Genomic DNA, 17,273 nt, shown 5'->3' on the forward strand with positions numbered 1-17,273 from the left:
TGTCATATACTGTATGTTTTATTATTTTTGTATCTGACTTAATTTCGTGAAGCACATCAGAGAGAGACTCAATCCATGAATATAAAATATTTGTTTCTACGATACATGGATCATGAAATATAACAAAAATATCTTTAATAAGTAACTGTATAAATTTAGGGACTTTAAAGCATCATCAGCATCACTTTGTGTTTCAACCCCAGAAAAACTGGTGTCTGTAAAAAGATTTACATTTGTTTTCCAGTCCAGACATGATTCCCGTCCACTCTTGTTAGTAATGTTAGAGACGAGTCACTCTAGTTCTCTAGTGCTTTAGTTTCTCATCAGGAGCAGATCCTGTTCATGAGATGCAGAACTATAGCAGACTGAACATGATGCTTTATACAAGCGACATTATAGATAAAGCACTTAAAAACAAGACATTTCAGTTAGTTATACACATGCAATAATTGAGTGTATTACCTGTGTTACAGATGAGGAGAAGGATGAAGGATGTAAGCAGATGATCTACTGCCATTGTAACAAACATCAAGATGGCTGAAGTTGTATTCTTAAAACAGGAAGTTGAATATGTTGAAATGACACTCATGTAACCTCATTATAACTCTCTCACCAGCTCAGTTTTTGTCATGATCCTCGGCTGGACAATTAGTAGTTTAGTTATATCAGTTAGATTTAATGTTAATGCTTCTAAAACTAAATAATAAAGCAGGAGATGTTTAAGAAAGATACAGGACAATTTAAGAAAGTTACAGCATTTTAATAACCTGCATATGATTTATTTTATTATTCATGTACAAACAATATGGCAATATTATTCAATCTTTACATTAGAACATACAGAACAGGTAATAACCTGCATATGAATGAGACTATAGAAAGTTTGAAAACTGAAAACAAACATTGGTTTGGACCGGTCACAGAAAACATTACAGCATCCAACAATAAACTAATCTAAATAAGTAACTGTACATAAATGTTAAACCCCATTCATAATTCAAGCCACACACAGGTTTAGAAGTGAGAGAGACACTGACGTTTGTAAAGCCCAACTAGAACATTGGCCCAGTTTATCTGGTTAGAATGGCCCTGTTAGCCTCTGCTGGTAGAAGTTATAACTACACCATCTGACTGCAAAAAGCGTTTTCCCCACCAATGACAGCCATTCACAATATCAGTGTAAAAAATAGCAGAATATGGCAAATATCAAATGATGTACTTCAGGGATCCTGCAGTCTTTGAGATGAAGGTTTGTGAGTCCAGTCAGGATAGCTTTCTCTGGGAATTATAAAGCTCTAAAGCTCATAAGAAAACATGAATTGTTTCAGCTGAAAATTGATTTATTCTAAAGTATTATCAAATTTACCTATACTTTACCAGATTAGTGTCACTAACATTTTAAAATCTCATGTTCAACAGAAACCTGGTCAAGAAAGACAGCAAATTCAAACAGCATAAAAGCAATAAACAGTATGATTACAGTACATGAAACTATTTAAGTGACATGAGGAAAGCAGAGAAGCACTCGTTCATAATATCTGAGGCAACGGACTGAAGTTCATTGGACTTACAATAGTATAAGATATTCTGTACACTTCCACAAGAGTCATGAAGTCTGGGAGTAAATGAAAACTTTACACTCCATTTGTGAGTCCAGTCAATCCAAAAAGTATTTTTATGCTTTAACATTCATGAGCAGATGAAGGTGTTTGGTGTCCTACTATACAGTAGGTGATGGTGGTCCAGGTATCTCCTGTCATCTTCTGCATCAGAGTCTGAAAAGAAATAAATCAAGCCATCACAAAATGAGAAACAGTTAATATTCAGTATTGGGTCACATGACATTTATTATCTGTGACGTCTGCAGGAATATGAACAGTCATTTGAATCTCACCTCAACATCATCATAGTCTGTATCATCACTCTGTTTGACACCTGAGAGGTCAGAATGGAAGTTTACTGCACAGATTACAGGTTTGTGTGGAAACATGTTTCTCTGCATTTGATTACTGTCAGATGTTTGATTTCTCTCATGTCTCAGACTGACAGCCTACAAGTTTAATATTGACCAGAGTTCTGGATTCACTAAACAGCTCTTAGTAATATAATTTTTTTGTAGTATCTCCTTAGAATTTCATAAAGAGTTAAAAAGTGTATGAAATTTTAAAAAAATTAGTTGAGTATTTATTGCCAGCAGCAAATATTTAGTGAAGTCAGAATTGTAGTCAAGATTTGAGAAGAAATATTTAGAAACAGGATCATTTTGTGTATTTAAGGGATTTGCAAGGAATATTTTATGCGGTGAAACAGAAGGAAAATAAACTATAAACATACAATATGGCCAGACAAAACTAGACAATGATGTATCTTGGCTTAATATCTTATAAATGTTTAGACTGTGCAGTAATCATGTGTTGTTTCTCTATATAAACCTTATTGCTTATGTTCCCCTTTAATAATTTCCATATTCCAACATTCTTTAGCTACTAAAGAATAAATTTTTTAGGTATAAATATCAGTTTTTTAATATTTGTGAGATGGATATACCTTTATTATTCTTGCAGCAACAGTAAAGGAGCAAACCAGAAAACACTATCACGATCACTCCCACAACACCAAACACAATAAACATAAGACTAAACGACGTAGCAGATGATGGATGGGGAGTTTCGGTTTGTAGTGTTTCATTATCTGGAAAGTAAAAGATGAAGAACATAATAATTAGTCTATAGTAAGTAGCTTTGTTTTGTGAGATAAAATTAAAAGCAGATATTTACCTCTACAGAGTTGTTTTATATGTATTCTGTCTTCCTTCCAGCTGACAGTGTTGCTATGGTTACAGATGATGGATTCCTCACTGCAGTGCAGGATGAGAGTGTTGATTTGTGATGTCACTTCCTCTGGAGAGCATCTGCCATATTTAAAAATGGAGCTGAGTGTGAGGTCATGACCTCTACATGTAAAACTAAAAGTAACACAGGAATCACTGGACCAGTTTGAGTTTACAGTCAGAACAGGAGCTTCCACAGCGTCTGAAACACACATTTACTCCAAGATCAGAATCACACTCACAATTTAACAGGCCATTGATTTGAAAAAAAGTTTAAACATTAATTCATGCTGTATAAATATCACAGTAGAGATGCAGTATACATTCAAATCTAAAGACAACATAAAGAATAAACACAACCCAACAATATTTCTTTAACCACATTTATCTGTATTCTTTATTTAAAACGTAAATAAACGAGTAAAAATCAATAAAGTAAAAAAAATGTGCTACAAGCTTATATGTGCACACTATATAAAAGTGAGAAATTAAATGACTCTTATGAATTGTCTTTTATGCAGGAACACATGAAATCACACTCACCTATAACAGATACTCTGTATGCAGCAATATTGTTCTCTGATTCTCCTCTTGCTATTGCTGTATAGAGTCCAGTGTCTGTCTTCTGCATGTTCTTCAGTGTGAGAGAGAGGGTTTCATCATTGAAATCCACTCTGTCCTTGTAGGAATTATGAGGTTTTACTGCTTTAGTTGCACTTATATATCTAACTATATTCTCTGATTTATCATTTCTCCAGGATAAAAGATCAAACTTTGGTAGTTCTTGTGTCTGTATATCCAGTTGAACAGAATCTCCCGTCTTCACAAACACAGAGATCTCAGCACTGAACCCTGAGGAGAGAGAAACACACTGTTTTGTTAAGCATCTCATGCTCTGTGTTCAAGAGTTGATCAAAACTACTGTTTTCATTCTGGAGTTGCAGTCTTGCAGATATTTTAGTCCTTGCATTATGCATCGCTCTCAGTGCAATGTTAAATGTTAAATTACAGGTTATATGTGTTTTATGAACATTGAAAACATACAAATAACAAAACAAACTATGAGCGAGTCGTGACGACAGTGAAGGACAGGCCTGGACTTTACGTTGTGTTTCTGTTTTATGTGACCGCAGTCGTCCGTGAGGGGCCGCTGCCTTTACTCTCGTTTTGTGTTTGTTCATTTTATTATTAAAAGTCTTTGATTGTTCGCCAGTTTCCGCCTCCTTCTTCCCACAACAACGAACTGTGTTACAACATGCTTCATGAAATATTACCAAAATATCTTCAATAAATACAAATCTGATGTCTGTTTTTTAATCCCTAATGTAGCCTAATGGAAATGATTCTTTATCACTCTAGTGTTAGTAATGTTAGAGACGAGTCACTCTAGTTCTCTAGTGCTTTAGTTTCTCATCAGGAGCAGATCCTGTTCATGAGATGCAGAACTATAGCAGACTGAACATGATGCTTTACACAAGCGACATTATAGATAAAGCACTTAAAAACAAGACATTTCAGTTATTTATACACATGCAATAATTGAGTGTATTACCTGTGTTACAGATGAGGAGAAGGATGAAGGATGTAAGCAGATGATCTACTGCCATTGTAACAAACATCAAGATGGCTGAAGTTGTATTCTTAAAACAGTAAGTTGAATATGTGAGAAATGACACCCATGTAGCCTCATTATAACTCTCTCACCACAAACAGCTCAGTTAAGCATGCGTTTAATAACAGTCAGTCACACAGTTTCACACTGATCTCTGAGAAACAGCTTTTCCATATTGATGAGACAAGAAATGATGAAACTTGAACCAGCCACAGAAAACAGACTATATGGAAAACACATACACGCATGTTGTGATTAGCATTGGTTATACTACTACTACATGCACATCTTACATTAACATTAAGAGGTAATGTTACATTACATCAACACTCCCAATGTGTGTGCTCTTGGTTAAATGAAGAGGTCATGTCACATGAGCCAGGCATTAGTTTATATGAAGTTAATTAATTACTCAATACTAACTATATATTTTAATTGTTTTTCTCCATTTAATTGTTTTTCTGAATAATGAGGATATTCTCATTATTCATTCTCCTTACACTAACACATGTAATGAAGTATGTAATGTGAACTATGCAATCACTTAGACTAATTAGACTAAATTACATTTTAAAATACATAATCAGATTACAATTACATATTTGCGTTAACTCTGAAGAAAAAAGAAACAAACAGATAAAACAATGTTTTGACAGTTTGGTATCATTCCTCAGTTAGGAATGAGAACACAGAGGGATTAATCTACGCAACTCCTACAAGAAAACACCTGCTGAAGTGGCAATAAGCTTCTCATTGTATATGCGATATACAGTAAATCCCAAAAAAGTGAAATTTTGTATGTGCATGATTCCGATAAAGTTTCTGCTGTTGGTATTAAAGTTAAATGTCGTGTAATAATATCTTGGGGTCGATATTTGGAGATTACGTTCAGAATGTCTTCATTTCAATTTTCAGCCAAGGTTAGATTAAACTAAAAAGATATATATCAGGAGGGCATATCACACCTGGTTTACCCTGCTCTTTCCCTATACTGATATAAAAAAAAAATTGAATTGTTAATTTTTCTTTTTTTGGTCTGATTTTCATTCTAATGATGTTATTCCTGATTATACTATATTATTACTTTGTCTTCTGGGTAATTTTCAACTTCACAAAGTCAGAACCATTTACTGTAATCCACATTTTAGAGTTCTCCTCTGAGTCTCTTTTTAATTCCTTTAAGAAAATGTCAAAACCTTGAAAACCCATAAGGTGTGTTTGACATCAACTGCGCCTTGCTTTATGTGATACTCTAAATGGAAAATGGTGGTCTATGATATTTATTATAATTCATGCGTTTATTAATCAATAATCCTACAAGTTACCTGTAGTCCATAAAGGCTTGAGTGAAATCATTCCATTTAGTATTCCCATATCTTCAGTTAGGCTAAATACTGGAAACTGAATATATGACTGTATAAGTCATAGAATATATATTTTAGATGAATCTCTTTTATTGGGATTCCACTTTGTCTGTCATTGTTTATTGAATTATTAATGAACTAAATATTTAAAAGAATTTTAAATAAAAGAATGTCAAATACTAAATCAACTATTCATGACCCTTTAAAATAGATAAATAATAAGAATGTCAGATCTCGGGTTGAGGATCCAAACGCAGTATTTATTAACAGGGTAGTCCATAATTGTAATCCAAATTCAGGCAAAGGTCATACACAAATACATAGATATACATAGATGCCTCATTAGCGGCTGTTTCAGTGAGCCGCGATACATAAGCCGTCTGCCATACTGGAAGACTGTGAACATTCGAGAGCAAGTTGAATGAGCGTCGACAACCGTAGTTGGAAGCATGCATGAATATCTATATATGAAATAGACTTCAGCAGATGATTTAGCTAAATTAACAATACAACAAGAAAAAGGCATCAGCTGACATGACTTTAAAAAAAGTTACCACCTATTAAAAACATTTAATATTGAGTTAGTAGGCTACATATAAAGGTTATCCCATTTCTTTGGGAATTTACATCTTGACGGTTTCACAACCAGAAGCTGCACAATGTTGTGACATCATTTACTGTGAGTGACGACACGCTGACCGTTGCAAGATGGCGGGCACGCATACGTGCATGGAGTGGTCGAACTTGGCATCTACCAATACATATCTATAAGTTCAGGGCTGAGGCAAACAGAGAAATCCAAAATAACCTATATAGAAAAGAGCAGGCAAAGAATCAAAAGAATCAGGAGATGGGAGATGGTACTGAACAAGAGGGGAGTGTTGGACAACCAGCAGGGCACTCCAGCTGGTGATCATGTTACCCTGTATGTAATTAAACAGGTTAGTCCCAGATATTAACATACACTATATGGACAAAAGTATTGTGACACCTGACTATTACACCAACAGGGACTGTAATGACATCACATTCTAAATACATAGACGTTAATTTGGATATTATCCTGCCTTTGCAGCTACAGCAGTTTCCACTCTTCTGGGAAGGCTTTCCACAAATTTTGGAGTGTTGCTATGGGAGTTTTTTCCGTACGAAATTGGAGGCAGTGTCCGAAATATATTGATATGCTGAAGCACTGAAGACTTCCCTTCACTGGACGTAAGGGGTCTAGCACAACCCCTAAAAAACATCCACATACCATTATACTTCCTCCAAACTTTACAGTTGGCACAATGCAGTCAGGCAAGTACCGTTCTCCTGGCATCCATCAAACTCAGACTCATCCATCAGACTGCCTAACTCCACAGAACAGTGTGCTTTACACCACTCCATCCAACGCTTGACATTGTACTTGGTGATGTGAGGCTTGCAGCTGCTCAGCCATGGAAACACATTTCATGAAAATCCCACCGCTGTTTTTGTTTTAATACCAGAGGAAGTTTGGAACTTGTCAGCTATGGAATCAGCATAGGTCGGCGACTTTAATGCACCACACGCCTCAGCACTCGGTGACCCCACTGTGACTTTACATGGTCTTCCTCTTCATGGCGGAGTTGCTGCTGTTTCTAAATGCGTCCACTTTCCAATAATACCACTAACTGTACACTTGACTGTGGAATATCTGGTGAGGATGAAATTTCATAAACTGACTTATTGACAGTACCACACTTGAATTCACTGAGCGACCCATTTTTCACAAATGTTTGTAAATGCAGTCTGCATGGTGCTTCATTTTATACACCTGTGGCAATGGGTCTGATTGAAACACATAAATTTAATAAGGGTTTGTCCCAATTCTTTTGACCATAATATCTAGTTTCATGCAGTCACACTCAATGAAGAGTGTGATTGCATGAAACTATGTTAAAGTCACATAAGGGAATCAGAGAAGCACAAGTTCATAACATCTGCAGTCACTGACTGAAGTTCATTCACAACAGTAAGAGTATCTGTACACTTCCTCAAGAGTTAAATCAAGACGTTAAGCTCCGTTTGTGAGTCCAGTCAGTCATCAGTCTTTATGCTTTAACATTCATGAGCAGATGAAGGTGTTTGGTGTCCTACTGTACGGTAGGTGATGGTGGTCCAGGTATCTCCTGTCATCTTCTGCATTAGACTCTGAAAAGAAATCAAACAAACCATCACTGATCATCACAGAATATGAAACATAGTAAATACAGTAGTGGAGTTACATATGACACTTAAGCTTCAAAGCGCGTATCGAGTACGCAGTGAAATTTCTCATGAAGCTCAGTTCCGGAGTGCGTATTGTTTTCAGAGAAACACGTGATCAACGATAAACAAACACTTTCTTTCCAGTCACGTGAATGCTTCACTTTGCGTGTCGGAATATTTGAATCCTGACCACCCCTCTACAGCTTTTTGGAAGTTTAAGTCCATTTACTATTTTTTATTTTTTTATTTATAAATAAGCATATGGCCTATGTTACATGATCATATATTCTGCCATATAAACAGCATAGAAACCATAAAATAATTAGACCACCATTTACTTGCATCAAGCAGCTCTGTTGGTTTTTTTATAATTAGTATATAATTGTTACATTTAATTTATTGCCACACTTTAATATGTGAATTATAATATCAGAAAAATATTCCGGGTTTATGGCTGCCGTAAATTTGACACTCTTGACACTGGTAATAATCAGGGGAAAGCCTCAGTGCTTCATGAGGCTTCATTTGAGAAAATAGAAAGAATCAGAAACACAATTGTAAATGTACAATCTTTAATGGTGTCTTATGATTCAGCCTCAATTATCGCCCCTCAAGAAAAACTACAGCGCTTTACAACTATAGGACAGGAGGAGCTAAATAAACTTATCATTGCATCTAAACCAACAACATGTTTATTAGATCCAATACCAACTAAACTACTGAAAGAAGTGTTACCTGTAGTGGAAGAGCCTCTCCTCAATATTATTAACTCATCTTTATCTTTAGGTCATGTTCCAAGAACATTCAAGTTGGCAGTTATAAAACCTCTTATTAAGAAACCACAATTAGATCTTAATAATCTAGTAAATTACAGACCCATTTCAAATTTACCATTTATGTCTAAAATACTAGAAAAAGTTGTGTCCGCTCAACTGGGCTCTTTCTTGCAAGAAAATGACATCTATGAAAAGTTTCAGTCTGGATTCAGGCCGCATCATAGCACAGAAACTGCGCTCGTTAAAATTACAAATGATTTACTTCTAGCTTCTGACCAAGGCTGTATCTCAATACTAGTTTTACTCGATCTTAGTGCTGCGTTCGATACTATAGATCACACGATACTTTTAGATCGACTACAAAACTACACTGGTGTTCATGGACAGGCATTAAGCTGGTTTAGATCGTACTTATCTGACCGCTACCATTTTGTCTGTTTAAATGGAAAAAAATCGAAGATAACGTCAGTAAACTATGGAGTGCCGCAGGGATCTGTGTTGGGCCCTCTATTATTCTCAATATATATGCTGCCACTTGGTAATATTATAAGAAAACATGGAATTCATTTCCACTGTTATGCTGATGACACTCAATTATATATTTCATCACGACCAGATGAAAACAATAAATTATCTAAATTGACAGAGTGTGTTAAAGATATAAAATACTGGATGACGTGTAATTTTCTGCTATTAAATTCAGATAAAACGGAGGTATTACTTATTGGTCAAAAAAACTGCCCACAAAACCTCTTACAATACAACTTTACTTTAGAAGGATGTCCTGTTACTTTATCCTCTACAGTAAAAGACCTGGGGGTTATATTAGACCGCAGCTTGTCTTTCGAAAGTCATATTTCATATGTTACAAGAACAGCCTTTTTCCACCTTAGAAACATTGCTAAGCTACGTAATATGCTATCAGTTTCTGATGCAGAAAAGTTAGTTCATGCATTCATGACCTCGAGACTAGATTACTGTAATGCTTTATTAGCTGGTTGTCCTGCATCCTCAATAAACAAGCTACAGTTAGTCCAAAATGCAGCTGCTAGAGTTCTTACTAGGTCAAGGAAATATGACCATATAACACCTATTCTATCATCACCACATTGGTTACCTATAAAGTTCCGTATCAATTACAAAGTATTACTAATGACCTATAAAGCCCTAAATGGTTTAGCTCCTGGGTATTTAACGGAACTTCTAACGCCCTACAATCCATTGCGCTCTTTAAGATCACTAAATTCGAGGCTTCTGGTCATTCCTAGGATATCTAAGTCCACTAAAGGAGGGAGGGCATTTTCACATTTAGCTCCTAAACTGTGGAATGGCCTTCCTGATATTGTTCGAGGCTCAGACTCGCTGTCCCAGTTTAAAACTAGATTAAAGACGCATTTCTTTAGCCAAGCATTCACATAATACTTAACTTTTATATTACAGTTGAATCAGATTGAATGCATTATTGCTATGAACAGCAGCTACGCTAATTATTTCCCATCTGCTTTTCTGTTGTAATCTCGGGACGCTAGTCCCGAGGTAAACACAGATTGTCAGCTCCAGTTTGTATCCAGCCTCCCATGGAAACTACAGATGCCCCAACACCCGTGCAGAGACGACTCGAAGCCTGTGAAGAGACGACTCGACGCCTGTGAAGAGACGACTCGACGCCTGTGAAGAGACGACTCGACGCTGGCGATATGTTTATGCCCTAAATTAATGTATGATTAACTAACTGTATTTTTCTATGTACATTTCTGAAATGCACTTTCTGTAAAGCTGCTTTGAAACAATATGTATTGTGAAAAGCGCTATACAAATAAATTTGAATTGAATTGAATTGAATTTGCCCATCCCTGTAATACAGTATTGGGTGATATTGTAACTAGGAAGGAGTGAATTCAATTAAAAGAAATCCAAACCAAAACAGGGAAACACTGGGAAAACAAACATGCACGATAGCCTACATTCAACAATTGACATGAACAAATGAAATACAAGGGCTATATAAGCTAACAAGACACATCTGGGAACAATCAGAATAATCAACAGGGAATAGGCCAACTACAAAGGACTACAAACATGGCACTCGGGACAGGAAGTAACACAAAAAGTCCTAATAAGACATATAAAAGACATGACATTTATTATCTGTGACGTCTGCAGGAATATGAACAGTCATTTGAATCTCACCTCAACATCATCATAGTCTGTATCATCGCTCTGTTTGACACCTGAGAGGTCAGAATGGAAGTTTACTGCACAGATTACAGGTTTGTGTGGAAACATGTTTCTCTGCATTTGATTACTGTCAGATGTTTGATTTCTCTCATCTATTTCTCGAAGTTTAGCGTATCAACATACACACGATGGGCATGGTTTTGCAATTAATACCTGTGACTGTACCTTTATTTGTCTATTAAGTGTTTATATAGTTGAAAAGTGGTTAGGTTTAGGGAAGGGGTGAGTATAAATTAGAATCATTTCTAATTATAGAAAGTATTTATAGAATCATTTCTACTTTTACAAATAAATGCAAAGAATTAAATGCATCTTGATCTGACGCATGAGGCAAACAACTGAAAGAAATGGAGTATCCTGCACATCGAAAAATAAAGGGATACCCTGTGAGTTAAAATGTCACGCAACCCTATTGGTGAATCTAATTTTTGGCTTTGCAATAATCATTTTCAGGTATAAATGTGAGATCAGTTTTTCAGTATATCTGTGATGGACATACCTTTATTATTCTTGCAGCAACAGTAAAGGACCAAACCAGAAAACACTATCACTCCCACAACAATCACAGTTGAGATCAAAATGTAATCAAATGTCAAACTATGGATTGATTCATTCTCTGGAAAGCAAGAGATGAAGAACAGCATTAATCAGCCTATTCAAAGCATATTCACAGTCACTTAATTATCTAATAATATTAGATATTTAACATTGAATATTTAATAACATGCCTCTTACAGTTTGTAAACTAAAATCAGTTTGATTTGTGAAAATAAAGACAATAATGCTCATTGAATGTACACACACACACACACACACACACACACACACACACACACACACACACACACACACGCGCGTCTTTACCTCCACAGAGCTGTGTAATGTTTATTCTGTCTATTTTCCAGCTAACTGGGTTGCTATGGTTACAGATGATGGATTCCTCACTGCAGTCCAGGATGAGAGTGTTGATTTGTGATGTCACTTCCTCTGGAGAGCATCTGTTGTTCTGATAGCTAGAGTTTATCATGAGGTCATGAGCTCTGCATGTGAAGTTCACAGTACAGGAGTCACTGCTGGACCAGTTTGAGTTTACAGTCAGAACAGGAGCATCAACAGCGTCTGAAACACACATTTACTCCAAGATCAGAATCACACTCACAGCCCAGTGATGTAAAATGGTTTAAATGCTTGTTTTGTTGAATAAAGACCACAGTAGTGAAGTGATAAAGTACACATTAAAATCTAAAGATAACATAAAATGAGCTTTCATCTCTACCCAAACATATTTCTTTAACCACATTATTTATCTGTATTCTCTATTTAAACGTCTCCAAGTAAAGGACTCCAATGTTGTTGTTTTTTGCTTTAATTAAAGTTGCAGAAAAACATAATGAATTAAAATGTGCCACAAGCTGGTTTCAATGTGCACATTATATAAAAGTGAAAATTAAACATAAATGACTCTTATGAATTTGTATTTATGCAGGAACACATGAAATCACACAATGAATTGAGTCTCACCTATAACAGATACTCTGTATGCAGCAATACCGTTCTCTGATTGTCCTTTTGTCTTTGCTGTATAGAGTCCAGTGTCTGTCTTCTGCATGTTCTTCAGTGTGAGAGAGAAGGTTTTATCATTGAAATCCACTCTGTCCTTGTAGGAATTATGAGGTTTTACTTCTTTAGTTGCACATATATCTAACTATATTCTCTGATTTATCATTTCTCCAGGATAAAAGATCAAACTCTGGTAGTTCTTGTGTCTGTATATCCAGTTGAACAGAATCTCCCGTCTCCACAAACACAGAGATCTCAGCACTGAACCCTGAGGAGAGAGAAACACAGTTCAGCTTTTGGATTTTACACCTCCATCTTACTCCATCATCAACTCTCACTCCTGTATTTTTTTGAATAAATAAATAAATCATAATAAATAAATCATGTGTAGTTATACACATGTAATAATTGAGTGTATTACCTGTGTTACAGATGAGGAGAAGGATGAAGGATGTAAGCAGATGATCTACTGCCATTGTAACGAACATCAAGATGGCTGAAGTTGTATTCTTAAAACAGGAAGTTGAATATGTTGAAATGACACTCATGTAACCTCATTATAACTCTCTCACCAGCTCAGTTTTTGTCATGATCCTCGGCTGGACAATTAGTAGTTTAGTTATATCAGTTAGATTTAATGATAATGCTTCTAAAAACTAAAAAATAAAGCAGGACATGTTTAAGAAAGATACAGGACAATTTAAGAAAGTTACAGCATTTTAAAAACCTGCATATGATTTTTTTTCTCCTTTTTTATTGAACAGTTCAGTACAAACAATATGGCAATATTATTAAATCTTTACATTAGAACATACAGAACAGGTAATAACCTGCATATGAATGAGACTATAGAAAGTATGAAAATTGAAAACAAACATTGATCTGGACCAGTCACAGAAAATATTCCAGCATCCAACAAAAAACGAATCTAAATGAGTAACTGTATATAAATGTTAAACCCCATTCATAATTCAAGCCACACACAGGTTTAGAAGTGAGAGAGACACTGACGTTTGTAAAGCCCAACTAGAACATTGGCCCAGTTTATCTGGTTAGAATGGCCCTGTTAGCCTCTGCTGGTAGAAGTTATAACTACACCATCTGACTGCAAAAAGCATTTTCCCCACCAATGACAGCCATTCAAAATATCAGTGTAAAAAATAGCAGAATATGGCAAATATCAAATGATGTACTTCAGGGATCCTGCAGTCTTTGAGATGAAGGTTTGTGAGTCCAGTCAGGATAGCTTTCTCTGGGAATTATAGCGCTCATAAGAGAACACCAATTGTTTCAGCTGAAAATTGTTTTTTTCTAAAGTATTATCAAATTTACCTATACTTTACCAGATTAGTGTCACTAACATTTTAAAATCTCATGTTCAACAGAAACGGAACAGAAACAGAAATTCAAACAGCATAAAAATCAATAAACAGTATGATTACAGTACATGAAACTATATATTCAAATGGCATGAGGGAAGCAGAGAAGCACTTGTTCATAATATCTGAGGCAACGGACTGAAGTTCATTGGACTTACAGTAGTATAAGATATTCTGTACACTTCTACAAGAGTCCTGAAGTCTGGGAGTAAATCAAGACTTTAAGCTCCATTTGTGAGTCCAGTCAATCCAAAAAATATTTTTATGCTTTAACATTCATGAGCAGATGAAGGTGTTTGGTGTCCTACTATACAGTAGGTGATGGTGGTCCAGGTATCTCCTGTCATCTTCTGCGTCAGAGTCTGAAAAGAAATAAATCAAACCATCACAAAATGAGAAACAGTTAATATTCAGTATTGGGTCACATGACATTTATTATCTGTGACGTCTGCAGGAATATGAACAGTCATTTGAATCTCACCTCAACATCATCATAGTCTGTATCATCACTCTGTTTGACACCTGAGAGGTCAGAATGGAAGTTTACTGCACAGATTACAGGTTTGTGTGGAAACATGTTTCTCTGCATTTGATTACTGTCAGATGTTTGATTTCTCTCATGTCTCAGACTGACAGCCTACAAGTTTAATATTGACCAGAGTTCTGGATTCACTAAACAGCTCTTAGTAATATAATTTTTTTGTAGTATCTCCTTAGAATTTCATAAAGAGTTAAAAAGTGTATGAAATTTAAAAAAATTAGTTGAGTATTTATTGCCAGCAGCAAATATTTAGTGAAGTCAGAATTGTAGTCAAGATTTGAGAAGAAATATTTAGAAACAGGATCATTTTGTGTATTTAAGGGATTTGCAAGGAATATTTTATGCGGTGAAACAGAAGGAAAATAAACTATAAACATACAATATGGCCAGACAAAACTAGACAATGATTTATCTTGGCTTAATATCTTACAAATGTTTAGACTGTGCAGTAATCATGTGTTGTTTCTCTATATAAACCTTATTGCTTATGTTCCCCTTTAATAATTTCCATATTCCAACATTCTTTAGCTACTAAAGATTAAATTATTTAGGTATAAATATCAGTTTTTTAATATTTGTGAGATGGATATACCTTTATTATTCTTGCAGCAACAGTAAAGGAGCAAACCAGAAAACACTATCACTATCACTCCCACAACACCAAACACAATAAACATAAGAATTAACGAATTAAAAGATGATGTATGGGGAGTTTCGATTTGTAGTGTTTCATTATCTGGAAAGTAAAAGATGAAGAACATAATAATTAGTCTATAGTAAGTAGCCTTGATTTGTGAGATCAAATTAAAATCAGATATTTACCTCTACAGAGTTGTTTTATATGTATTCTGTCTTCCTTCCAGCTGACAGTGTTGCTATGGTTACAGATGATGGATTCCTCACTACAGTCCAGGATGAGAGTGTTGATTTGTGATGTCACTTCCTCTGGAGAGCATCTGCCATATTTAAAAATGGAGCTGAGTGTGAGGTCATGACCTCTACATGTAAAACTAAAAGTAACACAGGAATCACTGGACCAGATTGAGTTTACAGTCAGAACAGGAGCTTCCACAGCGTCTGAAACACACATTTACTCCAAGATCAGAATCACACTCACAATTTAACAGCCCATTGATTTAAAAAAAGTTTAAACATTAATTAATGCCGTATAAATATCACAGTAGAGATGCAGTATACATTCAAATCTAAAGACAACATAAAGAATAAACACAACCCAACAATATTTCTTTAACCACATTTATCTGTATTCTTTATTTAAAACGTAAATAAACGAGTAAAAATCAATAAAGTAAAAAAAATGTGCTACAAGCTTATATGTGCACACTATATAAAAGTGAGAAATTAAATGACTCTTATGAATTGTCTTTTATGCAGGAACACATGAAATCACACTCACCTATAACAGATACTCTGTATGCAGCAATATTGTTCTCTGATTCTCCTCTTGCTATTGCTGTATAGAGTCCAGTGTCTGTCTTCTGCATGTTCTTCAGTGTGAGAGAGAGGGTTTCATCATTGAAATCCACTCTGTCCTTGTAGGAATTATGAGGTTTTACTTCTTTAGTTGCACTTATATATCTAACTATATTCTCTGATTTATCATTTATCCAGGATAAAAGATCAAACTCTGGTAGTTCTTGTGTCTGTATATCCAGTTGAACAGAATCTCCCGTCTTCACAAACACAGAGATCTCAGCACTGAACCCTGAGGAGAGAGAAACACACTGTTTTGTTAAGCATCTCACGCTCTGTGTTCAAGAGTTGATCAAAACTACTGTTTCTATTCTGGAGTTGCAGTCTTGCAGATATTTTAGTCCTTGCATTATGCATCGCTCTCAGTGCAATGTTAAATGTTAAATTACAGGTTATATGTGTTTTATGAACATTGAAAACATACAAATAACAAAACAAACTATGAGCGAGTCGTGACGACAGTGAAGGACAGGCCTGGACTTTACGTTGTGTTTCTGTTTTATTGTGTGACCGCAGTCGTCCGTGAGGGGCCGCTGCCTTTACTCTCGTTTTGTGTTTGTTCATTTTATTATTAAAAGTCTTTGATCGTTCGCCAGTTTCCGCCTCCTTCTTCCCACAACAACGAACTGTGTTACAACATGCTTCATGAAATATTACCAAAATATCTTCAATAAATACAAATCTGATGTCTGTTTTTTAATCCCTAATGTAGCCTAATGGAAATGATTCTTTATCACTCTAGTGTTAGTAATGTTAGAGACGAGTCACTCTAGTTCTCTAGTGCTTTAGTTTCTCATCAGGAGCAGATCCTGTTCATGAGATGCAGAACTATAGCAGACTGAACATGATGCTTTATACAAGCGACATTATAGATAAAGCACTTGAAAACAAGACATTTCAGTTAGTTATACACATGCAATAATAGAGTGTATTACCTGTGTTACAGATGAGGAGAAGGATGAAGGATGTAAGCAGATGATCTACTGCCATTGTAACAAACATCAAGATGGCTGAAGTTGTATTCTTAAAACAGGAAGTTGAATATGTTGAAATGACACTCATGTAGCCTCATTATTCTCTCGCCACAAACAGCTCAGTTAAGCATGCGTTTAAAAACCGTCTCACAGTTTCACACTGATCTCTGAGAAACAGCTTTTCCATATTGATGAGACTAGAAATGATGAAACTTGAACCAGCCACAGAAAACAGACTATATGGAAAAATACACATACAAGCATGTTGTGAAT

At 35.5% G+C, this 17,273-nt stretch overlaps 1 protein-coding gene across 2 annotated transcripts in view; it reads right to left on the minus strand.

Annotated features, from left to right (window-relative positions):
* The window catches only part of LOC311086710 (uncharacterized protein), a 62,935-nt gene extending 45,892 nt beyond the window's left edge, over nt 1-17,043 (minus strand). Inside the window, exons 1-4 of one of the 2 annotated variants that reach the window (XM_084119716.1) lie at nt 16,962-17,043; nt 15,950-16,258; nt 11,917-12,171; nt 3,374-3,682 (exon numbers count right to left, since the gene is read on the minus strand). In XM_084119716.1, the coding sequence (XP_083975842.1) occupies nt 3,374-3,682; nt 11,917-12,171; nt 15,950-16,258; nt 16,962-17,028 (940 nt within the window). In that variant the 5' untranslated portion in view covers nt 17,029-17,043. The remainder of the gene's footprint in view (nt 1-3,373; nt 3,683-11,916; nt 12,172-15,949; nt 16,259-16,961) is intronic. The other variant, XM_084119717.1, reaches the window with a different exon arrangement.
* Between the last annotated feature and the right edge of the window lie 230 nt (nt 17,044-17,273).

The sequence above is a fragment of the Abramis brama genome (genome assembly GCF_963993115.1).
Source record: "Abramis brama genome assembly, chromosome: 7".
Lineage (NCBI taxonomy): Eukaryota > Metazoa > Chordata > Actinopteri > Cypriniformes > Leuciscidae > Abramis > Abramis brama.